This window comes from Uloborus diversus, chromosome 5, assembly GCF_026930045.1.
Source record: "Uloborus diversus isolate 005 chromosome 5, Udiv.v.3.1, whole genome shotgun sequence".
In the NCBI taxonomy this organism is placed as follows: Eukaryota; Metazoa; Arthropoda; class Arachnida; order Araneae; family Uloboridae; genus Uloborus; species Uloborus diversus.
The window spans coordinates 165,849,649-165,876,938 of record NC_072735.1 but is presented as its reverse complement, the minus strand read 5'-3'; the positions used below and the strand labels follow the sequence as shown (position 1 = coordinate 165,876,938).

The window sequence follows — 27,290 nt, the reverse complement described above, 5'->3', positions numbered from 1 at the left end:
ACTTCGTGGGAGGTCCCGAACAGTGGATCCACTATTCCAAAGACGTTCCCATGCCTTTCCCTTCGCTAACATTGAGGTGTCCAATTTAAATTTGTTCTGAATTTCCATTTTGATAACTAATCCGAACTACAAATAGTCCCAATTAGTCCAGAGTTTTGACGCTCTGCCGGATATTACTAATCTTTACAAGGATATAACTTCTAAAGCCCTTTCATAATAATTAAATGTTCTCTTGTTAAAAGCGCAACAACCAAACGCTTATAAATCATATTAAAAAATCATTGAACTAGAGTTGAATGAGTCTTTAGAAAACGCCTAATTAAAATGCTTTGCATAAATTAGCTCCTTGTTATTTGCGTTGGAGAGCTCATTCTGTAACGTTATACTCAAAAAAGAAAAAAAAAACCTTTTAATTCTGCTTGATATTGCTTCTTCCAAGGTGGATCGTTAACTCAATTCATTGGTTTTGACGGCTAGAAAACTAGATCTTCGAAGACGATTTTAAATTAGACCGAGACACTACTGTTACTGTTTCCTTACCCCAATAAAATGTAGTAACAGTTTTCAGTGAACCGGAACAAGTAACTTATTAGACATTCACCGCACAGAACGCCTTTTTTTTTGCTTTGTAAAGTATTAAATTTAATTAATCGCTTATCTATTAAAAATAACCTTGTATCTTGTTCTCATTAGTTTTGTTGCTGTTCTTTTTTAGCACGTGAGTAGAACGTCTTTAAATAAATAAAATTACTATGCAATGTACCACAGCTATGCTTATTTTTCTTGTAACTTTTTCTTTCTTTTTTTAGCATAACTGTTCGACAATTAATGTTATTTCAAAGAAATTACATTTTGGAGTGTACGTAGGTAAGTTCTTGCAAAAGTCCCACTGAGAACTAACATTGTGGACTATAAAAGTTAATTAAATAATATTCTTTACTAATAATAAAGCTAAAAGTCTGGATGTCTGTTACGCGCATAGCGCCTAGACCGTTCGGCCGATTTTCATGAAATTTGGCACAAAATTAATTCGTAGCATAGGGTAGAGATGAGCATCTCATAGTGATTTTTCGAAAATTCGACTTTGATCTTTTTCTATTCCGGTTTTAAGCCTATTTTACCGAGCGAATTATCATAACATGGACGAGTAAATTACCATACCATGGACGTTAACATCCTATGGACGAGCAAATAACATAGCATATTGGTGAGAAATTCATTATCCATTATTTGTAAACATACAGGGGAATCAAATGACCATTTAATTTTCTATTACGGGCAAAGCCGTGCGGGTACCGCTAGTTATCAATAAAACACGCGGTATTTGCTTACAATTACTTGCCGTTTTCATATTAAACGCAGATAGTTTATTGCAGTACTCCTTATAAATATTGTTCACAATTGCATATTTTGACTTGATTGTTTCTGTGAAATATTTCTGACGGAAAATGCTTGAAATGTTCTTTTAAAAAAAAAAAAACACCATATATATACACACACACACACACACACACAACAAGATGGTCCAAAAATAAACGACCTTACTTTCCCGAATGGGCAGGCAAGAGGTCATGTCAGCCTAATCGAAAACTAGAGTCCCGGCAGCCCTATCTGTGTACCAATTTCGATTTTGTAACTTTAGCTACCTCTGTATCTAAGTTAAGCTGTTAATTTTATTTCAACTGTTAAAATTTGCTGAATCAAATCGTCTAATCAATTATTTGTCTTCTTCAATATTAAGCATGCGTAGAAATGAATTTCGTTTTGAACTCAATTTTTTTTTCTATTCCTCAAAGCAAAAAACTAAGAAGATATTCATTTTCCCTATGCTTAATTAATTATATTTTTTTCGCGCAAAAATAGTGTACTTGTGCGAATAGGGGAGAAGCAAATTCGTGACGGTATAAACGTTCCAGTACTTTTCCGTTAAATATAAGTCACTTGATCTGGAGACTTTGTTTTCTTTCTAGCTTGGTAACAATAGAAAAATTGCTTAAAGCAATTGGTGAAACTACAAACCTACGACAGCCCTAAAATTTAGAAATTGAATTTTTGATTGTCACCCACTTCAAATAAAAGTCATTATCACCATTGTTAATTTATACTAAGCGTACTCTTACCCTGTTCTTCTTTCGTTCGGCCACCGTCCCGGCTTTCCTTGCAGGAACTGTATCCATTTTTCGGCATTCCAACAGAGCACAACCAGAATCATCTGAGAACTCATTGGAAAGTTGTGGCAAAGCAGACAAACTACGTGCACGGCTTGAAGACTTGAAGACAAGTCGCCGAGGGTGGGTCGATACAATTTGTCGATGCTCTTCTGATGGAGTGCTTTCTGTGCTGGTGGGCGGATCGCTGGTCATGTCCATCGGGTGTACTATTTCCAGGCTCAACCTGGAACGATCAAAGGTCTGCTTTTTCCAAGCTTTTGGATTGAGATCTTTACTCGTGAGTGAGAAATTGGCGCTGTCTTTGTTTCTCTTGAGTAACTTCTTCAGAGAGAACTTATTCTTCTTCTGCTTTGTCGGTGTTTCTTGCAAGACATCTGGCAGTGAAGACATTCTGGAAGTTATAGTTGTATTCTTTTTGATAGTTGGATAATTTTCGGAAGCATTCGTTGGCGTAGAAGTAGCTTGTGGAATACATCTCGTTTTAACTTCAGGCGGGACTGATGGTATTTCTGGAACTGAATTCACTTTTGTGGATTTCACCGCCGAATTTCTGCGGGCCAACTCTAGTTCTAAAGCTAAAGCAGCGAGTTTGGACTGCCTGTCGACAATGACATCGGGAGATTTATTATAGTCCATATTTTCGTCGTATTCCTGACGAGATTCATCTGATGATCGAAAGCCAGAATCCAAATTCTGGTCGCAGTTTTGAAAATTGTAATTCTCCGCAATTCTGTTCATCATAAATTCGTTCCTTCGATTCTTTAGCGTTATATTTCTGAATATTTTCTTCAATTGTATCCATTGCTGGTTCTGCTAATTTACAAACTTTACCTTGATAAGCCCCAGAATTATTAGTTTTATTTATTTCAGTTAAACTTCGGGTATTTTGATTTACTGATACTGCTGCGTTAAACGCTTGTGGACTGTGGATAACACTCTCATTTTGAAGTTTAGAGTCAGACTGAGCCTTTAATGACGTTGCTAGATTTTCTTTTTGAACTGTTATTTGCTGGTTATACCTTGTTTTTTGCTGTTATTATTAGAAACTGGTTCATTATTTCTGTTTACTTGAACAGTAGTAGAGCTTCGATTTTTCTGGGGTGTGACTGATGACGTGTTAACGTCTTTTACCGATGATTTCTGTTTGTTGTCTTTCATCGGAACATCATTATTGCTTTTACTATCTGATTCTTTTTGAGGCACTGAGCGAGCACAATCATATGTGGGCGATGATTTAGAGCTCCTTACAGCTCGTGACTTGTAAGCTCTCTCGTTGGATTCATGTGTATCTGAATCATCCGAAAAATTTGAAACATCCCCAGATGTTGATGATCCAGCATCGTATTTCTTGTCCAGTGAAGGTTCGGGAATTCTCGGAGGAAAAGGATCCATGAAGAAACGAATTGCACGGAGCGATTCTTTCCTCGGCATCGTGGAAAGATTCCGAATCCGTGGAATCACCAGCAGTGTGGCGACAAGTAGAGTAATCAGAATCTGAACTCTGCTCAGCGCTTGTGGTATTTTTATTCAATTCCGACACAAAAGAATAAGTCCTCGTATTCAGCGGAGTAAAATCTTCATTCAGTAGAATATTAGAGCCATTGCACTTGGTCACCTCTTTCGTAGAACTTTCCGTCTTTAAATTATCACTTAAATCAGACCGCTCGTTATTGTTCTTCGTTAGCGAATCCTCAATCAGAATTATGTTATTATTCCCATGCAGATAGGACTTCAAAGCTTCTGTACTCGACGGGAAATAATACTGATTCAATTTCTTTTCAGGCTTTTCGGACTGAATGTCGTTATAAGTCACGCAGCCGAGAATATTCAAAGCCTTGTCTGTGTTCTTCACGGGATTGTTGGCGTTGTTGTTGATGCTGTTGAGTTTTTCCTCCTCTTTCTTGGCTTGACTCGAAGATTCGTCGATGGAGAGGAGATTCTTGTTGAAAGAGTTGAACTCTGTGTTGTTTTTCGTGAGTTTCGAGATCTTCCTGTCTTCGTCGGTGTCGTCTAGAAGATCCAGATCGATTGACTCATCATCCGATCCCATTTCCCAAGGAGAGTGATCTGAATCGTAATCGTTTCCGCCGTATCCAATCACCAGAGCTTCCTCCGAGGCAAAGTCCACGCTCGAACGACTGAAAGAGAAGAAACGGTTATGTTACAGGAATGTAATAAAAGGTTGAGAAAGGAAAGAGACAAGGTTAAAAGAATCACACAGCCGGCAGCGCATAATACAAACACATTAAAGTACGTCAATGAATGTATTAATATAATTATGTTTCATTAGGTTACAAAAAATTACGTACCTTGTTTTCTCGAAAGTGAAAAAAGTCAGAATATACCGAGTTTTGTTCTTTAAGGAGAACAGGGGAGGGGGTCTACCTCTGAACTCTCCCCTCTCCAGAGGAGAGAGTTTTATTTTTTAGCAATCCTTATATACTATTGAAATATAATCTCCTTCTAATTCGAATTTGAGTTGTATGAATTTCCGATAATCTATTTAATGCCTTTACCCCTCAGCCTTTTCTTATTCTTGATGCTTAAATTGTGTTTTCAATTCAAATACTTAGCTTCCGCTCCCCCCCCCCCCCCCCCGTTAATTTGAAGTTTGATCAAAGGAATGCAGATGAAAAACAAATCAATATTTTATAAACCTGATTCCTAGAAAAGATTTTATCAAAAATACGTTACAAATGGTTAAGAAACAACGTCATTACAGCAAAGAATTCTAATAAGTGTGATTTTAACTGAGGATTGTAGCGCTGTGGTATCAATAATATCATCATATCCACGGTAAGAAGAAAGCCGTTCCAATTAAGCCATCCTCATATAAATAATAGCCGATGATCGAGTAACCCACGTGTTTCAACAATGAAACTCACTCCACGGCATGATAATTTGATAATGTGTTTTGGTAATGTTTAACATGCAGGGAAAAGCTTTATTGTGAAAAGGCTGAACTGAATCCAGTCACTTAACTGCTTTACTAGTAAGACTGTGTCATTTCAGGGGAATGAAGAAACGAAAAAATGGTCAACAATGAACGTTACCTACTGGAGTTTAGCGTTAATCCACTAGAGTTAGGGTTACAATTTCAACTATCAAACTATCACCCTACAGTCAATGTAGAAGCAATTTTCACCCGTCATACCTTGACGGGTGGTTTTCTAGTTGACGAAATAAATGTAGTGCTGTATGATAGATAATTCCAGATTTTGGTAATTGTTTTGTTGGGGTAATTATCATAGCAAGTAGCATGCCAAATTGACGAAAAAATTTCCCATTGCTTAAATGGCTGTTACCATTTTTGCTCATTTTATTTAATAATATGTCGTGAAATTTTTAAATATATTAACAATTTATGACTTTTTTTTTTTCAAATATCTGACTTATTATTTTATATTTTGATGGCTTAATTTATGATTTAATAGATTTTTTTCTGTTGTAATGTAACTTTTAGTCTTGTTTTGTTCTAAAATATAAGTACTAAATTTTTAATTTCTAATTTGGCGAAATTTTTTGAAATCGCGCAATATGTGTTCTGGTTTATCGGCTAAAGAGAGCTGGAACGTTCGAGTCCTTACATGAATAACTACGTTTTCATATAGGGACTCTTGGTAACGTCAACTTATGTCAAACCGAATTTATTATTTTTTGATAAAATTATAAAATGTGAGGGAGTTATCAAAACGTAGAACACTTGGCGTGTTTTCAGAAATTCTTCCCCAAACTAATCAAAACAAAACGCTTACCTGCTTCTTGCCAAAATCAATGTTGCTGAAATTTAAAGTTTTATGTTTCATTTTTCAACAAGCCAAATAACAGAAAAAGTTACATTAAAAAAAAAAAAATCCGCCAAATAGTTAAAATAAACCATTAAAATATAAAATTAACCTCCAAATAAGGAAAAATAAGTCATTAACTAATATGAAAAGTTCTTTTCAAATCTAAAATTAAATTATGAGGAGCAAAAACGGCAACAGCTATTTCAGCGATGGGAAATTCTTTTGCCAATTTATCATATTCCACGGTATGATAATTCCCTCTAAAATGTTGTTTGATGTTATGCATTAATATTTTTTGTGGCAGCAAATTTTAGCAACTAATTTTAACTTACAATCCCCGGGTTGGCGACATTTCCACTAGGCGACAAGCCGTGCTAACGCATTCAAATTTTACGGCAATCTTTGTCTTATCATTTTTAATTTTGGTGATTATTATAATGAAGTATCACCAAGCAACGTTCTGCAACTCTTTTTAGAGTTTTAAGTGCTGTTTAATTCTTTTAATTTAGCGGATTGTTTTCCATTCTATTAGAGCTTTTCACGTTATGTTAATGACTAATTTTGTTTGAAAATACATTGAAAGGGCAAAATAATTTAAAATGTTGACAAACAAGGTCTTTACATGCAACTTTGATTAAACAGGGGGAGAAATACTAGGGTTTCCCCACAGTTGTAAAATGTTGCCAATCATCAAGAAATAATTTGTGTTTAACTTTGAACAAACAGAAAAGCAATAAATAATATGAAAATCACCGCCAAGATTTAAAATTCGTCAAAGGTAAGTTTCTAGAGGTAAACCTATAATGAAAAAGCACCCTATTTCTTCCCTTTTTTTGACAAACATATTCTCTGAATACTTTCCAAATGAGAAAGTTACTTCCGTGTGGCGATAGGAGGACCCCCGAAGAGTCCTTGTATTTAACACTTTTGCCAATTCTAACGTGCTAGTCTTTTTAGGTGAGGATCCCTTTAGGGTCACCTAGTCCGGCAGAACCTTTTCAAAATAATCATGGCAGTAGCTCTTGGGGTAAAATACGAGTAAAGATTGTTATAGCCGCCTGTCCCAGAAGGTTAAACTCTAACTGCACTAGGGCATATCATATAAGTAAGTCTTCTTTTTCTTCTTACTTATCTCTCTGTTCTGAATCCGATCAGATCCATGAGATTGTTCGCCTTAATCAACTTCAAGACAGAAGCAGGTCTCTTCAGTAGATTCTTGCGTACCAAACCAACACAAAAAATCATAAGTAAAAGTACAGCAAAAGATAGAACACGTCACTCCTGACTCACCTGCGTGCTTTTTTCTCTGCAGTATTTAGAACAAGGATTCCCCGATTCCCACCGTCAATGGACGTTTCTTGCAGCTGATTCATCTTCGTCTGGGAACCGAAATCCCTTCTTGACACCCTCTCATATACGGAATCGCTCAGTCGCCATTTTAAGCTCGTTGAGATACCCCGGCTCTGGAAAAAGAAATGAGACATATACATAAAAAAGACACATGAAAATAAAATGACCAAAGTGTTTAGCCCACTGAGATAACATGAGACGAGATACATAAAAGCTCTCCCACAGAAAAATTTGAATTACAATAAGATTTTCAGCACGATTATTTAATCGCCGCATTGAGAAAAATTGAAATTTTAACCAAAAAGCGATAGGGTAAAAACATTTATCAGTTCTCCTACCTGAAAAGAGTAGAAATGAACTTCTTAATCTCCCAAAGAAGAAAATTGGCTTCCTGGCTTGATTACTTTTATTGCCACAAAAAAGATGATTTTAGCTGTTATGTTTTTTTTCCTGTAGCGCAGACGATATTGTAAAAACAATTTCTGGACTAAAAAGATAAATACTTTCAACTAGGCATGAATGTCTTTGACATGTCGAATTTTTTGGCCATGAGAGATTATAAGTGTAATACGAATAAGAAAACCTTTACAGAAAAAGAAAATTATAATTAGCAGCTCCAATCAACTAAAGGGGGCGCTGCAGCCAATGTCTAATGGAGGAAGAAAAAGGTAAAACAAACCAATGCCGTAATTTATAACTGACTTTGAAACTTAGTGACTGACAGTAATTTTTCTTTGTGTTTGTGGGAAGCTTTATTTTCTATTCCATTGAAATTACATTACATCATAAACTATTTGAAACCTCTAATTTACCCCAAAGAAAAAACGTGGAACGGAATGTTTTACCTTTTTCAGTTGTATTGTTAATCATCGCAAGGTAGCGTATTCGAGCTCTGGAGTTGCGAATTGCTTTTTTGACTGAACCATTTTTGTCGCCAAATTAAGACTTTAACTAAAATGATTTTTTTTTAGCGCAGACGATTTGGTAGAGTGTGATATTGATTTCTATAAATACGCAATTCTAGAGCTTGAATACGCTACCTTGCGACAATTTAAGAAACTACCGAAAGAGGTAAAACGTTCCGTACCATGTTTTTCCTTGGTTGTAAAATACAGACTTCTGACAGTTTTTGGTGTAGTGTAATATCAAAAGAATAGAAAAGAAAAATCCCTATAAACATGATGAAAAATTACTGTCATTTTGTAAGCTTAAAACAGGTTATAAGAAACGGCATTTTTTGTTTTACCTCTTTCAGCCGCCATTTATGATTTTCAGTTTTGAAAAGTTACAAGAAATTTAGAAAAGTTGAAAAAACATTAGTTTTGGCTGAGTATGTATTCTTTCTGCTCTTGGAAAAACGCATAAGCTAAAATATTACCGTTATCGTATGTGATAGTGGCGAGTTTTGAAAACTATTAGCTCCACAGCCCCATTTCAAATGTTCCATTGAAATGTGAAAAATTTGCCAAGTAAATGAATAAAGTAAGTCACTAAAATTTGTATTAAAACTTTAAGTGGTTCCCTAAAAAATAATACCCTCCCCCCCCCCACACACATGAATTACATCAACAGTAACATGAAAATGTAAAATAATCCGCCAAAACTCCATTATTTAACGTTCATCTTTCTAAGCACCACGTTACTATGCCCTGTTAAACGAGTTCCGACGGTGAAATGATCGGACGTAGTTCTGGGGGTTGGCGAGCGACAACGAGTAAGGGGCTCTGCCCCAAAAGATTTAAAATTAATGAAAAAACTACTTTTACATTTTGTCCGGTTTGGCCTGGTTCACTTTTTTTCGTTGAAATTAAGAGAGAAGATATATGAGGCAGTGAGAGAGAAGCGAAGGGATGTAAGTGGCAAAATTAAAAATTTGGAGATAACAAGAACAAATGGTAGGTGAATCTCTCCTCTCTCTCGGGGCAAAAGATAGTACTAGTAGCCCTGGTAGGTGCTGCTGTACACCATGATTTAGGAAAAAATTTCAATGAAAGCCTACCTAGGAAGTTATCTTTAAACGCATTTTACTCAAAAATTGGAAATATGTACTTACATCCCTTTGCTTTTCACTGCCTCATATGTAACAATAATAATGCATTTGAACCAGAAAATGTCCAGTTAAAAAAAAAATCTTTTTATTTTGCCCTTTTAATTAGTCTTTAAAAAGGTATGGACAAATCAAAAAACGTAACTAAGTCTCATAAAAACATAAAATTTTGGTTAAGAAGAACAATAAATAATGTAAGTAAGAAGTTTCCTTAAACGCTCTCAAGCTCAGAGAAAATATTTTTTAATTCTATATGTTTTAATTTGTGGTTCCCCTATTCTTATTATTGCTTTTCCAGTACCGTTTTTAAGTCAATATACCCCTTCATAATCTTTCAATTCCTTCCATTCCTTTTGACAAATATTTGACTCAGTCTACCATATCCTACTCAAGCATAAACACATGTAAAAATCCGAATGCCCCCCCCCCCCCGTAGTTACCAAGGGACGTGTCTGTTATGACATTACTTATGTCAAATAGACCAATAAAGTGTGCTCAAAAGATCAACGAATAATCGGTAGTCTTTCATGGATAATGTTCCATGAAAATCTCTCCTCTAAAAAAGCATTATAAAGGGTTGATTCGTTACTTCGAGATTCGCTGAAAAGAAATAAAGTTCTTTTGTGCGAACAGAATAGATGCACTGGAAGCAAATTGTATGTAAGGAAGGGCAAACAGCGTTTATATAGAAACAATTGATCTATATAAATGCTGTTATTCATTATACTTTCTGAATTCAACAATACCACTTGACCTGAAGAGGTTACACTTTGGAACAAAACGCTTTCTTTGTGGAAGCTAAATACCCGTTCCATCTCTGCACTAATGAAGGCCGGGCTCATTAAGCATCCACAAAAGCCTTTCACTGCTTCCAAGAGATTAATCGAAATCGTTCACGGGTTGCAAATTAGAGGTCGAGCCACCTGTTTTTGTTTTGAAATCGAAACTTCGTTTGACATTAAGATCTGCAGTCAGTTTTCAACGTCTAGAGTACTAATTTTCCTGTAAAACCACTTAATGGTGGTTTTAAGTGATGAAATGTTTGTTTCACACATTGACTCTAATTACTTTAATTAACGTTGACTTCCCTTTGCTTGCTGATTGGCTGTGATTTATTCCAACCTTAGTAATTACTTTCAAACACAAAAGTATGATTTGGTGATGAGTGTTAAAGCCATAGAAATTGTCTAGAGCAAGGGTATTCGACCTTTTAAACTTTGAGGAACACTTTAATCTTGCCGTTTTCCGGAAGGAACCTTTTGAACATAGGGCAGAAAAAATAGGATATCAAAACTTTATCCTACTCAAATTTACAATTTTTTTGCATATTTCTTTTATTATGATAATTAATTTATAACATCGTAATAAGATAATGGAACGTAAGCTAGTAAATGAGTTAGTTTGTTGGTTTTCTAAAGTATATTCTATCGATAAAAGCAACAAATCAAGTATTTATTTTTGCTAGCAAATTACCTTTAAGAGTTCGATCTCTTGTAAAAATTAAAATTTACTAAGTTTTGATGCTTTCATTGATGAAAGCATCAACGATGAAAGCAGATCCATTTGAGGAAAGAGTGATACCTTGCGGATCCCTTGTCAAAGTTCCAGCGAGAACCCTAGGATTTTGCGGAACTAAGTTGAAGGCAATAATAACGACAAGATATTGAATTCTTGTGGCCCTTTTAAGTCAACAAAGCATGAGCAACAATTTAAACTGCAGGAGAATATCTTTGGCATTCGGCACTCATTTAAAAATCGTCAGAAAATGTTTATAACATACATCGGAGATTAATTTCTTTGAAACAAAAAATGGAAAAGGAATATGGAAGCAACCTAGTTTTTTTAGGGCATATTTTGAAACTAAAATAGTTCGAATATCGCCAGACATGAAACCGTCACACAAAACTGAAAAGGACAGGAAAGTTTAGCTCCTGTAAAACTCTTGCCCTACCTCGCTTTTCATGAATAAGCAAGGAGCCAGTTTGGAGGATTCTGTCTGAATGAGGAGATTAGGAAAGTTTTGACGCGCGTGTTTCGTTCATTTCAACGAGACTCTACTTAATTTAGAGACTAACACACTACACACATCTGTAACGGCAAACTGGCATCTCAGCAAACTAATAGCAACTCTCGTCTGTGATCAAACTAACATCATAAACCCTTAATCTAGTTTGACGTTGTTTTCAATCATCTTATAGATTACAGTTAGAGAGGCTATTTAATTTTCATTTACTAGTTTGCTGCTGCACTTTTCATTTTAATACTCAAAAACATCTGATGGGCGATTCTCGAAAAAATGTCCCGTGCGTAAAGCTAAGTTTTTTATTTTTTACAGCTAACCAAAGCCTTTAAAAAATAATGCTGTTGGGCAAAAAATACATGCTTTCCTATCAAAGCATAACAATTAATCCCATATTTAATTAATAGTTACTTGAATAAAATAAAAAACTTAGCGTTACGCACGGGACATTTTTTCGAGAATCGCCCTAATGTAGAACCGTGAAAGTTCGCTTTTTTGTTCTTTTTTTTTTCAATATACATCAATAAAAATATTTTTAATTGTACAAATTTCTACAATTTTAAACAATGTTCTGAATTTCTGAGCTTACGTATTCCTTTACCTGGTCAAACTACACTATATTGACGTTTCGATCATACGATAAAAATCATCCTACTGAGCCACCCAGATTGCTAATTTAGGAAACCTAACTTTTTGTTTACATGGTACGTTCAGAAAAAGTCTCTTTACTTTCAAAACAATCAGACAAGTGTTAACCCATGAGCCGTGAAGTAATCCGTTGCTGGTTTTGGGCTGTTGGCTATATAAGGTTAAGGATCATTGCCTCGAACGAGAGGCATGGAGGGGTTAATAACATTGCAGAGGGTAAGGTTATCGGTCCGGAGTCGAAACTCCTTTGCATATTCCAATGATTCCAGGTGAGGAAAATGGTAAGATCTATTACCTGGTAGAGTGAGGTGGCCTGGGGCACATATCTGGGGGTGGACAGCCTGTCGCAGGTGGTGGTGCGTCCTCCGGAGTCGGTGTGGTCCGCCAAGGACTTGAAGCAGTTGGAGCAGAGGTCACTGCGCCATGCATTCTGCACAAACGTCTGGCAGATGACAGACATGGCGGACCGTGGAGGTTTCTGCAAAAGAGGAGAGAAAAAAAAAGACGTTAGTTGGTTGCACGGACCGTTAATCGGGTGTGGACATGAGCTGCCAGATGGATGCTGACACACTTCACTGCTCTACAGACCCTTCGCATGGGGAGCAGAAAGAATTGCATCCACCCGCCATTTTGAGTCACTACCAATTTGCGCGATAGAAGGTAACAAAACTCGATTTAACAGTTTTAAGAGAGTAGGTTCGACATATTCTAAGAAAACCTTCCACCAGGGGCGTGCATGGGAGGGGGAGAGAAGGAACACCTGTTGGCCCGAGCCTGAAGGGGGCCCAATATTTTTAAAACTAAGGGTGAAATATAGGGATAAACAATATGGAGAGGGCCCGGAAAAGTAATTTGTGACGGTCCCCGAAATTTCTGTGCACGCCCTTGTCCCCCCCCCCCATCCCTAGAATAGTATAATCGATGAAAATATTGTGGAAATGCAACCGCCCTCTTTCTTTTATTACAGGTTAGTACAGGTTGATGTGTACTGAGGTTGTAAACTACTTATAGCGTCATGCTCGATAGCAAAATTAGCTGTTTTTGATGCTAAAAGCCACATTGGTGACACCCTGCTGGGGTGGCACCCAAAAATTGATCCGAAAGTTTATGAAAGACATAAGTACTTCAATTCTGAAATTTTCTCTAAATATATCTTAAATTATATTTAATCTATCAAATTTTGACGGCAAATGGAGCGCAATACAACAGGGAGGGGTGGTTACATTTAGTCAGGGGCAAAGTTTACTTACAATGGTTTCATAGTTTTCTTTTAATTTAAACTTTTGTTATACTATATCAATAAAAATGAGTTTTTTCTGAGGTACGCCACTGGTCAACGTAGTATATTTTTAATAAAAGATTTTACCAATTACAACTCCTTCAGTACATTTTAAGATCTCTAATTTATTTTGTGACGTCGCGATCAAGAACTCATTTTTAATCGGCATTTTTTTTTTTCTCCTCTTTTCATTTAGTTATCGTGTGGCCGGTGGCGACTGCTAATTTTACCCTTAACATTTGTGCCAAAATGGTGGATTTTGCTTTCAGTATTCAGTTTCATGATCTGGCGAAGCTGACACTCTTCACTGATCAACCATTTTAAAGGGTACACCAAGGAAGCACGAAATGGTTTGCGAAAATTGAGTGGGGGCCCTGGAGTGAAGACAATTACATTTGGTTGTTCATAAAAAGTTCATTTGCAGGAGAAGAAACTGTTGAGCTTCGTCCTTCGTTTGTTCAAACTCACTTTTCAGATCTATAATTTTGAAATGTATGATGGTTGAAGAAAGACAGAGTATTTGAATATTGCTTTTTGAATGTTTATTACAGTGATTTCTAACTTTCTTTTCGTCACGGTACAAGTTTCTCTATGTATTAAAAAAAATAACGTCAAAGAAATTGTGTAAGTCTGGTCGTCGGTGGGCCTGCCTCCAGAAGACCCCACAGCACCTATAGCCTTGAAATCTTTCGGAATGTTTTGGATTCGGAAAAAAGAGTAAATCTATTTTGGCATTGGAAGAAGAGCACAGCGAAGACCTGTAACTAGCTTCATTGTCACGTGACAACTTTTCTTTTCCCGCAATAATTTAGAGGAGATCCTTGGTTATTATTGGGGTATAAATGTCGACGATTTTTTTTCTTTTTTTAATATTTAAAAATTACCGGAAAAGTAAGAAATAGTGCACTAAAAGTTAAAAAATGGTAATATGGGGTGGTTTCTTCAGTCAAAAGTACTACTTTTAGTCATTGAAATGGATAGAATAAGCAAAAAAAAAAAAAAAAAAAATAACACAGACCCAGAAAATACTTTCATTTTCCCAACAGTTTTTTTTTTAATTATTTTTTTTAAATGTCCGATTTTTCAAACAAGGCGTGGTCTTGATGACGTCACAAATGATGCACTTTGTCGCATCTCTCTACTACTTTTCCACGTTATGATAATCAAGAAGCGAATTAAATATTGCGCTCTACGCTCGCTATCAACCATATCGTTGCCAATACACGTAAGTAAAGATGCGAATTAAATATTTTGCACTGTGAATGGCAATACTGAATGGCATTTCATCATTTGTGATGTCACCGGCAAAAGCCGTAAACAACTAGTATGTTGTGGCCATCACGAAACTTTCTTCTATATTTTTCCTTTTTCTGATCCCTCCCCATGCTTGACGAGGAAGCAATATTCCTAACAAAAACAAAATTACACATGCAAAAACTTGACGACCATCCCAATGTCTGAATTATTGTAAAAACAAAACAAAGAGCGAAAATTGAAAGTTACTTTACAAGCCTTACTTGAATTAATTACAAATATTTTATTTATTAACAAACATAAGATGGCAACAGTTAAAAATTTTAAATCATTGAGATAATATTTCTGATCATTTCCATACAATTAAAATCACGAGAAATACGCAGACGACAATCTATTATGATTTATCTTTCTTATTGTTGCATTTATAAAACTATTTTTATTCGCAAAAAAAAAAAAAAAAAAAAAAAAAAATCAACACCTCTTGGAGCGATTGGAGTCAAAATTGAACCAAAGCCTGTTTACGTATGGATTCACATATATTCCAAATTTCAACCAGAACGTAGCATTACTTCTTAAGATAGGGCACTCACAATGGAAAAAAAGAACGGGCGATTGCGCTACCCCCTTTTTAGCTGTTAACACCAAAATAAAATCAGCTCTTATACCCACTAAGGGCTACTTGTCAAAAAATTTTTGTTTGATTCCGTTTGTTATTTCTTGAGATACAGCAGTCACAATTGACGACAAAAAACGTTCTATAACTCAACCCCCGTTTGAGTTATTGACACCAAAATTGAATCAGCACCTGTTCCTGTTAATGGCAACATATGGACCAAATTTTGTTTGATTCCGCCCAGGGAGTAAAAGGAAGGAGACGAATCTCCATGTTAGCAGTTTGGCAACAAAATTCCACTTCCGCCAGAGGCCGCTACAGTGTCATCTCTCGCACTGTTTATATCTTTTCGCTCGTAGCGAAGCAGTGTAAACAAGTGTGTTTTAAAAACTGTCACCTGTATATTTGGAAGTATTAAACTACTTTCGCCATGAAAGCTGTTCAGAGAAGCATAGAATACTTTACTCCACCCTAGGTTTTTGGCATATTTTGCATTCGATGTGTTTAATTTGTGTTTCTGCTACGACTTTAGCGAGCATTCATTCTTGTTATGTGTTGTGCAATTTGTGTTCTATTTTGTATATTGTTTTTGATATGGCTGTTCTGCTCATTTGCCATGAAACTAAAAATGATTTTAGCTGACTTTTAAAAACATTTTCTCCCAATAAAACCCGTAGATTACGATCCGGTTTTCGTAATTTTTCTGAGTACTATGCATTTGATTTTAAGAGTAAATGAGAGGACTTGATTTTAAAGTTATTCATTTAAAAAAATAGAAAGAGAGTAGCAATGAACAACTAAAGTTTTGGAATTTAAATCACTAATTTTGTTTTCTTCTAGTTATATTTCCATGTCCTTTTTCTTCTTATTTATTAAAATTCACATATGCTTAACTTGAATAATAGAAACTCCACTGTAGTAGAAAAACTCAGGAACGCACTCATGGTAGAGAATTCAATTGAAATTAAGATTGAACTGTTTAACATATAATTTTCCTCAAAATATTTATGTTTTGCTTTTTTTATCTTCAAATTTCACTTACATCGAGCGCAGAGCAACAATTCCAAACTAAATGTAATACATAAAGTTTTATGTAAGCTTATATCACACGAAATTTATGTATGGGAGGAGGAGAAAGAAAGTAACTATGGTAAGTGAAAACGAAACACAATGTGATAAATATAAGCTATAAACTAGATCAACGCTTGTAATAAATAGCACTTTCTTGTAACATTATTTGTAATTGTTCACTAATAACTAACGATAAACAATTTTTTTTTCAATGTACGGAGTATTAATATTTTTTCTAATCGTTTTTAAAGATAAATCCAACGAAATAAAAAAGAAAAAAAAAAGGTTATTTCAGCAAAAGTAATTAATTAAACAAAAACGAAACTAAATATTGGTGTACATAATACAGTGAAATATATTAAGTTATATGAGCTAATATCGCACGAAATTTGTGTGTATGAGGGGGGGGAGGTGCAGGATAAAGAAACTCGGTGAAACAGAACGAAATATTGGAATAAAAGAACCAAGTAATTATGGTAAGTGAAAACGAAACTTAGCTTGATAAATATAAGCAATAAACTAGATTAGCGCTTGAATTGAATAGCACTTTCTTGTAAGATTCTTTTTTAATTGTTCACAATCAACTAACGAAAAAGCAGTTTTTTTCAATGTTCAAAGTATTACTGATTTTTTTTTCTTATCGTTTTTAAAAATAAATCCAACAGAAAAAAGGAAAAAAAACGGCTTTTTCAGCAGAAGTAAACAGAAAAAGAAACTAAATATTGTTGCACATATTACTGTGAAATATTTAATTTTAAATGAGCTTATATCACGCAAAATTTATGGGGAGGGGGAGAAAATTGATCGAAGTAACAGAATAAATTTATTGGAGTAAAAGAGCTAAGGAGAAAGAAGATCGAGGTAACACAATAAAGTAATTGGAGTAAAAGAACTAAGCAAGTATGGTACGTGAAATCTAACTTAATGAAATTCATAAAATTAAAAAAAAAAATAATTCTAATGGCTAAAACACAGAATTAATGTCTAAATTCTAGAACAAATATAAGAAAGAAAGTAATTTTAGGTCCATCGTGATGACCGCGCGATATTATTGAGTTCCAACAAATTTTTCGCATCAATGGCCCCAAACTAGCTAATTGCCGGCATCCACCCAGTCGAATACTCGGGGTCGGTGAAGCGAAATCTCCTTTCCCTTTAAATCAGGCGAGCGAACTGCGAGAGATTGAACACTAGCGCCACCAGTGGCGATGGAATAATCCGGTCACTTTTTCGCCCCGCTGCCAAAGGAGATGAGCCTCCTTCCTTTTAGCCTCCCTGATTCCGCCAGTTACTTCCTGAGGAACAGCAAGCACGCGTAACTCAAATAACGTCCCATTGCTCCACCCCCCTTGGAGGGATTCGCGCCAAAAACCAATGGGCACAAGTTCACATAGCGGCGCATATGTGTACCGAATTTCGTTCGATTTCATGCGGTAGTTTTTGCTGTAGAGTGGCCACAAAAAACTGGTCACACACAGATGTGACACACACACATACATACACACACACAGACAGACAGACATTTTCCAAAAATAGTCGAAATGGACTCAGCACACCTCAAAACGTTCGAATTCGTCAAAATTCGAAATTCGAAAATTTGCACGAATCCAATACTTTCTTCTATATATTAGATATAGAAGAAAGTAATAAAAGCGCTCCGATTTAAGTATTATTTTTTTTAAAATATTAAACTTAAACAAATTATTTAAAAAATGGTGAGATCCTATGTTTTTAAGCATGCTCTTTCCCAAAAAAAAAAAAAAAATACTTTTAAAATTTTCGAAACGACTCCATTAAGCAAGAACAATAATCAAAACTTTTTTTTTTGAAAATCGTAATTGCATTATAATACATTGAAAGAAATTGATGCAATGCATGTACATTAAAGTTTAAAACAAATGTAAAATGGTAATAGTAATAACAACGATGATAATGATGATGGTTACAATAATAATGATAATAATAATAACAATAAGAAGATCTGATGAAGAATTAAAAAATATATTGATACCTTTCTCTTTAATCTTTTTCTGTGAATTTTAATGTATTTCAAAACATCATAAAAACGCAAGATCACAGTTTCATTACATTATTTTAAAAATGTTTTTTGATGATTTCATATCTGAAAGAACGGCTCTAGTTTGAAAGAAAATATTTATATCTCGAAAAGCTCCTTCGATATTTACAGATATGATTGTTCCACATTTAAAAGAAAATGACTCATGCACTGACTATTCTTTTCCAATTTCAGAAGTCTCTCCTGTAAGATAAGATGATTTTTTTTCTTTGCGTTTGAAAACTCTAGTTCTTCAGAACCTTACTTATCTTTATGAGTACGATCTTTTAGGATTCACGAAAGGAATATGTAAAAAAAAAATTTAGTGCAATACAGAGTAAAATCATTCGTAGAATCTTGCATTTCGTATAAAAAATGAGCCAAAAGAATAAAAAAAGACAGAAAAATAAATTAGTTAATTAAATGTAAAAAATGTACCGTAAAAATTTTAAAAAAGAAAAAAGAAGCTTTTAAATTTTCCTTGTAGTCATTAAAACTTTCGCAAGTTTTCATGCTTGTCAAACAGTTTTTTCCGTAGTTTTTACCATCTTTCATTTGGTCATTGGTACATTTTACTTAGATGTTAGGATTTGCGCTTCAATTATTATATCTTACTTTTTAATCGTTAAAATATTTTACTTGGTTATTTGGATATTTTCCTTCAGTTATCAGAATTTGTCATTATCTACTCGGACGTTTTGTCTATAGTTATTGAGATATTATACTTAGATATTAGGATTTGTGCTTCAGTTATTATACTTCATTTTTTAATCTTTAAAACTTTTTACTTAGTCATTGGGATATTTTCCTTCAATTATCAGAATTCGGACGTTTTATCTAGTTATTGAGACATTTTCCTCAATTGTATTTAGATAATTTTTCCTTTCTTGAAATATTTTTTTTCTCTCGTTTTTTAAACATTTTCATTCGTTTTCCTACCTCTTGTCTTTTCTCATTCTACATTCATTGTTTAGTGCAGTACAGACCTTTAAGACTTTTACCACTAAAACCATTTAAACCAACCAATCACAGCATCATGACACTAGACCTCCACCACAAAACATTCCTTGTTTGACAGCAGTGACAATAACAAGCAAATTGGCTTTTTTTTTTTTTTTTTTTTTTTTTTTTTGACGAAAGGTAGACGTTCTCTTTGAAACATCACCTCTTGTTTACGTCAAAGGACCCTAATAAAATAAATTCATACGAGACAGGTGGTTTTAAAGCGGCAGACATTTTTGTATCCTTCGATAAGGGTCTCTTGGAAGACTGAAATCTGTTGATTCAGAGACCGTCCATAGTACTCGGTAATATGTCATAAAGCGGACTCGGGCTGTCTTCTGCAGGTGGGTCAACACCATTACGGCCCGCAATGTATGGGCAGAGATTCGTGATGGGAGGGAATAAAATGACAAGAACGCACACACATGGAGTCGTGAAGAAAAGAAATGGCACGCGTACATCCAAAACTACGCGTCAAGAGGAATTTATTTGTGCTATAGATATTCGCACATTGCCGAGTACGTGGGTAAAGCTTTCTTTTGGAGCTCAGGTACCCAACCAGAACTTATTTTGGTTGGGGGAGGGGGTTACAAACAATCTTTTTGTGTGGGTTTGCTTGTGTCATATTTAATTCTCACTGAAAGCATGCCAGCAGAGAGAGTATTCCTTTTTGGAATCACGAAAAAAGCTTCTTGAAAAACTAACCATTTTCTTCATTGTCAAGGTCTCCAAGAGCTTAGCTGGGCCTGAGGATGCGGGTACTGACATGCGAGCTTCCCAGCTAACCATACCCAAAATCCTCCTCCTTTTTCAGTACTTTTCCAAAAGAGTAGGAGATCGAGTTTACCTTTTTCCTCTTCCCTGTCGGCAGCACTGGTGATAATTCATTGGCGATCAAAACATTGGTTTAATTATGGTAGATTGAGTTATGCAAAGCATTTCTTGTCAAGGAGCGATAAATAGTATTATGCATACATTAGAATGCGGCGGCACGAAGGACTGTCAAAGGACACTCAAACAAAAACCTGTTTCTTATTGGTGAATGGTGACTGGAGAGCAAGCCGGCACTTTCTCTATTATATGCATACACCAACCAACTCATGCAACAGTCTGTTCCAGACAAAATTTATTCCGTGATTTTTTTGGTGCAGAGTAACCTTGGAGGAAACTTGCGATCCTGAAGAGCTTCCAATGGTGCCTATCCCACATCATGCAAATAATAGAAAATCAGGAAACATCCATCAGGCAACTCAATGAAATCTTGACAATGTGCTACAATCACCGCCTCACCTCCTTATTTCTCAAAGAAACGACTGCAACTCCGTGGTTAGAGCCTGAGAAAATTTCGGTTCGGATAGGCCACGAGTTGAACTTGGATTTATTACTGCACTGCTTATTACTTTTATTACTGCACGACCGCGCTGCCACTAGTATTTTCCCATTCTGAAAAATGTCTTAATTTACAGAACTAGTGTTTTATTTATTTACCTTTCTTCTGGTAGATACTTCTGAAGATTTTTAAATGTGTCGTCCTCAAAAATATTTTTGCTTCCAAAGTACATTTCCTACGCAAATCCTTCAAGGACGAAAACAGCAATGCAGAAAACCTAGTGATCGAAATTGATTGATTTTCAAAAAAAAAAACTTAGCTCTGATTGGGAAGATGTTAGGAGCTAAAAAATGTCACTGCCATTCCGGTCAAATTTGTGGAGGTTGATATTCAAGGTCATTTCATGCCCACGATAGTTTGGGCCACATGTGACATAGAAAAGGTCAAACATATTTTTTTAACCTGTGAATCATTTTCAGAAAATAAACATTTGCATGAAACTCGGCTGCGTATCTAAAAGCAGTTTGTGCTTTAAAAATGAGGGGGAGGATAAAACTAGTTTTGAATTTGTTAGTAGTTGAGATAGAACGGAACAAATGATATGGGTTGAGTTGGTGCAAAACTAAATGCACCAACTTACCGTCTTGTTTAAGTTCTGAATCTTTTCCTAGTTCATCTGCTTATTATTCTTGATTTTGGAACTAATTTTCTTTAACTTCTTCAGAAATAGTTAATTCTTTTAATATAAAAGAATGTTTATGTAAGAGTAATGCTCTTCATGCTTACAGCTACAAAATAGTTTAAAACAACTTTTGATGCCAAAAATAAGTAAAAGTCAAATAACTATTTTTAAAAAAAGGCAAATTATTAAGCAAATCCTGTGAGATTTTTGCTAATACGGTGAACTTTGACAGCTATGATGTTTTCACACTGATGCAGAGAACGATGAAGTCTCTGACCACCTTTTCAAGTACGTCATTGGGCTTACATAATTTTTTTAACACACCCTCGGGCTTACTAGTTGGCTGTCATTTATTCCATCATTAGAATTTGTGTTCATACAGAGGATCATGATTTGTTGATAGCTCTGTGACGTGAAACGAATCCGGAAAGATGTCACTGTTTGTGCACTGCTGTAGCAATAATGTATTGTCCGTTTTTCAGGAGAAGGCACTTCGCCACACCCCCTCGATCTCAGAGTTCCATTTTACGCGGGGGTGATTGGTACACAATCCACGCGCTTCTGAAAGAGACAACCAGACACCCTTAACTTGGGCATGCATTTTAATGTGCAAAAAAGTCTAAGTGTCCTTTACATCACTTGCTTCACTTGTCTGTTGTCATTTTAGTTATTCTTACATTTCAAAAACTGCTGCTATTACAACAAAATGCTATGACCCGAGTATACCTTCTGCCGAAAACAGCGAAATAGAAACATCGGATACCACGTGGCGAGGGAGGAGTCAATTGCCTTCTTGTGAAAAACGGACAAGATAACAAAAACAATGCATTTTTTGGGAACATTACAATGTTGGCAAAATATTTTAAGGATGAAAATATAACGCGAAAAAAAAGAGTTGCATTAAGTTTCCTGAAAATAGAAAACGAGTTTTGTTCCTTCCCTAAAAACGCACTAGAAAGTTACTTAACATTCAAGCAAAACTCGAAAATCAAACTCGGTTCATTGGCTTGTCTGCTTCTCTGGCATCCAGCGATTGGCTCAGGAAATAATAACAAGGGGTCGGATCAGAGCTATCGCCCTTCAATTAAAATTATGGTAATCCCAAGGAAGACAGAATTCTGGATTGATGCATCATTGAATTCGAGGAAGATTTAAAAATTTTTAAATAACTTTTGTATTTTCACTACAAACTCTGCTCCATGAAGGAAAAAAAAATCACACCTAAAACTTGCACCCATGTCTGCAGCTCGTCGCATGCAAATTGAAAGCACGTGGTGACATAGGCGTTTCCTCAAATTCAACTAAAACCCTAGAGTGGTCTGCACTTCCCTCTTACAGCACAATTTATTGGGACAAGGCTACCCAGGCAAGGTCGCTCGAGTAAGAGAAGTGTAACGGCGATCTGAAGGTTCGAAAAACCGACGCCAAAGAACTCAGGGTCGATGATACTCGGGGATCTGTGAATTAGATCTTGAATAAACAAAAACTGAAAGCTAATTAGAGGCTTTGAAAGGATAGGTGAAAACACTTTCCCGCGTTTTTCTCTCTCATTCAATGGCGCTACGCTAATGAAACAATGCGGAAACGCTAAATAGTTGTTTGGAAAAGTAGGAGGAATAAGACTTTACTTTTTCAAGTGATAGGAGTTTGCTTTTGCTGGAAAACGAACTCTTCTAGAGTACAACTACTAGCTCTTTTTTATAAGGCTATATTTTGTTAAAAAGAAAATAATGAAGTAACTCTGAGGACGAATATTGGGATTATCGAATACGTTCAATTTCGCATTGCACTAAACGCTCGATTATCTGCAATTCTGTTGTAAGTTTAAAATAAATAAAAATTCTCGTGTGTATGCCGTAAACGTGTAAGTTTATCTTAGGACAGTCCAGTTTCTTGAACGAGAAAAAGCTGTATCCCTAGTGACGAATCTGATCCTTTATGGTTGGGAGCAGAGCTCTGTTGTAGTAGAGTACTGAAAAGCCGGTACTTAATAAACCAGCCTCAGTACCGAAAACTCGGCCACATCCAGGCAGGGCGAAAAAATCCCAAACTTAACCCTGTTGCGCGATATCCCCGATAACCAAGCATTTTTTCTCCCTCAGTTATCCTTTTGGTCCACATTAAACCTAGTTTTTGCTTTTTGGGACTCTACCGAACTATTTTTGGTGTGCTACTTTGCTCTCTAGTAGGTAGTCTCAAATTAATGCGTCAAAAAATGTCGGATCATATTCATTACTACCAGCTTTTATGTCAAGAGAATATTTTTCCCTGGATTATTAATTCCTTCCCACAGGAAATTTAACTGTGTACTTATTTCTTCTGATGAAAATAATCTATTTGAATCCACTTGCAATATCCGAGTTAAAAAATGCGTTCTCTTCCGACGATTCCAGCAAATTACTTTGTTTATAACTTTCAAGCATCGAACTCTCCATTTGCATCCGTAGAGGTCCAGTGAACAACACTTTTTCCTCCAGATTAAATTTCAACTCATCGAGTTTCGCTTTACCCCGTTTTCTCGAGCATTAGATAACCGGGTTAGAGTGATTTCAAGGTCACTTCCGGGTCGACTCAACCCCTCTATAAAGGTCTCCTCTAGCAGACTAAAAACAAAACCTCAATCCCAACCGTCTTCACCACGACCTGCATTCTCTTGTTGCCCGTCATTATTCTTCTTCCAGTATGCTGGCAGTTGCCCTTTGGGATCAAAAACATTGAGCACGCTTTCGCTTTAACCCGTTTTCTGAAGTTGGCCGAATCTGCGAAAAAGTTGCGATCTGCGAGGACTTGTCTAGGTCATCACCCCTTTGTGAATATGTTCCACTCCCTGGAGGCTGCCCCGGTTGGCTCTTTTCAAATTGGCTACGCGGATGTCTCGGTGAAAAATATTCTAAATGTTTGTGCCCAAAAATACATTTTGTGTTATCAGCTGCAACTCTTCAGTCAGTAAAACTGGTCATTAAAATGTATCAATGCCAAATATATAGCTCGTTCAGATCATTGAACGGAGTAGCTACTTCACTAAGAGCGGACTGATGGGACGGGTTGAACACAGTGGTGGATTTACAGACTACCATTTTAAGGGGGGGGGGAGATCACGCTGGAGAATAATCTAGAGTTTTGAGTGAAAAATTTGTTGAATTGATTGAATGTCGATAAAAAGCACCAAATCGGTCAGGAATAAGGCATCTAGTAGGCCATAAACGACACAAATTAATTTTACAAGCAATGAAAGGAAGTAGAGTTTTAAATATAGTTACAGATTTGAAAATATTACTGCACTCGTTCACATCTTATTCATAAGGTATTTGAGCCCAGTGTGAATCGATGAGATTGTCAACGATTTAGAGGGGGGGGGGGATCATGAATCCCTCCTCATATCCACCCCAGGATGAACATGGAGTATGAATCCAAGTTAAACATCTTAAAGCTATGCTTCTTATGGGAGGTTCTGCGGCCGGAATGAATTCGAAAGAAAACGACATAAAAAAACGTTCCACCTGCCGACGCTCATGCGCAATGCTCTGTTTACATGAAATTGTTTAACAATTCATCTGTAGCGAAGCCACCGAGGTGCAATCGGCTAGCGCTTCGGCTGTTTACCGAAAGACGTGCCTCACGAGACGTGCCGCTCAAGCCCACCAGGGAGAGGGAGAATTTGCTAAATGTAAAAAGCATTGGGGAGAAATGCTAAAAAGCAATAAAAATATATATATATATAAAAAAAAAAGGCAATCGCCGATTGCCTTTTTTTGCCTGCAGGCAGAAGCTATGTTTTTATTGAATAACGTAAGCTTCTAATATTGAAGTTGGTTCTAATGTTGAATTGATCGATTTAACTGTATTACTGAAATAAGCTTATGTTATTCAATTAAAGCATAACTTTTGTCGGCCAGCAACATGACTGTCTTTTTTTTTTTTTTAATCAAAGAACTTCAAAATGTTTTGAGTGTTCAATCAAATCAGCTTGCGAAAAATAGGAATGTATTTCCTGTATCTTGAGAAGACATACTTCAAAAATTGAAAAAGTTCCAGAAATCATGTTTTTCTAAATTTAACCCATGAACGTAAACATTAATTTCTAAAAAGAAATTCCTGTATTGAAACCCCCTCCCCCCTTTTTTTAAAATTGGGAAGCATGCTGTTATTAATGCAACAGAAACGTTTGGCTATAATAGAGACATGTGTTTCGAGGTGTCAAGAAACCCCATTTCCATGCAAAAAGGTGTAGTTTATTGATATAAAGTCATTCAACAAACCCATAGTCGGCTAGTCTTTTATCGGATGCCTTTACATCCATTAATTCGCGCCTTTCTGCAATGAAGAAAAGGTTTCTTGAAACCCCAAAACACGTTTCTGCGATGTTTTGTAAATTTTGCATTAAACTTTCCCTTTTTTTTACTATATGCAATCACTTTTTTTAAAAGTTTTTATCAAATAGAACAACTTAAGTAATACAACATATTTAATTTAAATGCCATGGTGTGATATGTTTAGTGTTAAAATTTTCACAAACTACATTATGATAGTAGTAGACTTTTCCGTTTTGCAGAAACAGAATACGAGAGAACGATGTAACGCAGAGAATTTTTATTCACGTCCACGTGCATTAGAATTTTGAATAACTTCACCCAAATAACTGTTACTCCAAAGTTTACTGCTTTTTTGTTGAAAAGGTAAAAGAGTTTTTTGTAAACCCTTATCACGTGTATGCAATTTATTTTACAAGTCTTGTGTGTTGTCCTCTGAAATTCATTTTTTTTTAACTTAATTTTTTATCGATTGCTTTCAACGCTGCAGACAATAAATGTTTTTGAGGTAAAACAGAGTTTTAAAATTGATTAACAGTTAATAATCGAGTTCACGGTTTAATCATTCTTGAATGAAACGGAAAAGTAGCCTTTTTAGGTACTATTGGTATTGATTGCAGAAACCAGTTTCTTTTAACATATTGAGGACAAATTCAAAATCAAATCAAAGACATTCAAAAGAATAATACTGTTTCTTCAATCGTCTGCGTTGGAACTTTTAAACTGACAGTTTTCAAATCGAATCCGGTTTATTAAATAGGAAATTACTTAGATATTACTTTAAGATATTGAAAAGGAAATTTTTTTCACGAATAGCGTGTTTGACATGAGGAGGAAAAGGAAGATATTTCGTTTTCAAAAGATTAAAACGTATTTAAATAAATAATTCTCAGAAAGTAATCGATCATAGCAATGACTGTAAGGAAAAACAAAATGGTTTAGCCAATCGAAATTTTTTTAGTTCACACACTATTATTCTCAAATGTGTTAAGAATAATTTTTATTTCCTTAAGATATATAGCAGCCTAAATATAAACTGTTAGACATACTTGACTTTATTCTCAAAGTGTAAAAGTCGATCAGATAAGTTAATGGTTATAGAATAAGAACTGCAATTTATTAAAGAAAATCTGTGTTAATGTATGTATGTGTTATGTACAAGGTGTTCCGTTTTAACCTGCAAGACGTTTACTTTTAAAACCGTTAGTCCTAGATTTCCAAATGCAAAAATGTTCAAAATCAGATGCAAAGTTACACTGAAAGTTTGAAGTAAAAATTAAAATGTCAAAAAATACAAAATTTAACTTTTCATACGGGTTTCAGGTCTTCTAACTAATATATTTAGGGAAATAATCTCCAATGAAAAATTATTCCAACACAAAAAGTTTGAAATTAGTAAGACCAGTATTCACCGAGATGTGAAACGCAGCGTATTGTGACTTACACCACTTTTCACTCGCCGTCAATAACACCTTTTGGGGGGAAATATAGCGATTAACAAGTGTTTAAAATTACATATGTTCATAGAGTATGGTTTTTCAAATTGTTCGAGGTTTTTCAGTGTGTTTTTGCGTATCACGGCATAACATTTGCATTTATTTTTGAATAGCAATGACAAATATAATACCTTGTTTTTCTTACTTTGACGACCTATCATTCTTTTGAA

The 27,290-nt window shown here is 35.4% G+C and overlaps 1 protein-coding gene across 1 annotated transcript in view; it reads right to left on the bottom strand.

The window, feature by feature from the left end:
• Positions 1-27,290, bottom strand: part of LOC129223253 (uncharacterized) — a 113,172-nt gene that overhangs the window by 13,206 nt on the left and 72,676 nt on the right. Inside the window, 6 exon segments of the mRNA XM_054857819.1 lie at positions 2,121-2,975; positions 3,067-3,071; positions 3,191-3,531; positions 3,533-4,309; positions 7,250-7,422; positions 12,320-12,502. Of these exon segments, the coding sequence (XP_054713794.1) occupies positions 2,121-2,975; positions 3,067-3,071; positions 3,191-3,531; positions 3,533-4,309; positions 7,250-7,422; positions 12,320-12,484 (2,316 nt within the window). The 5' untranslated portion in view covers positions 12,485-12,502.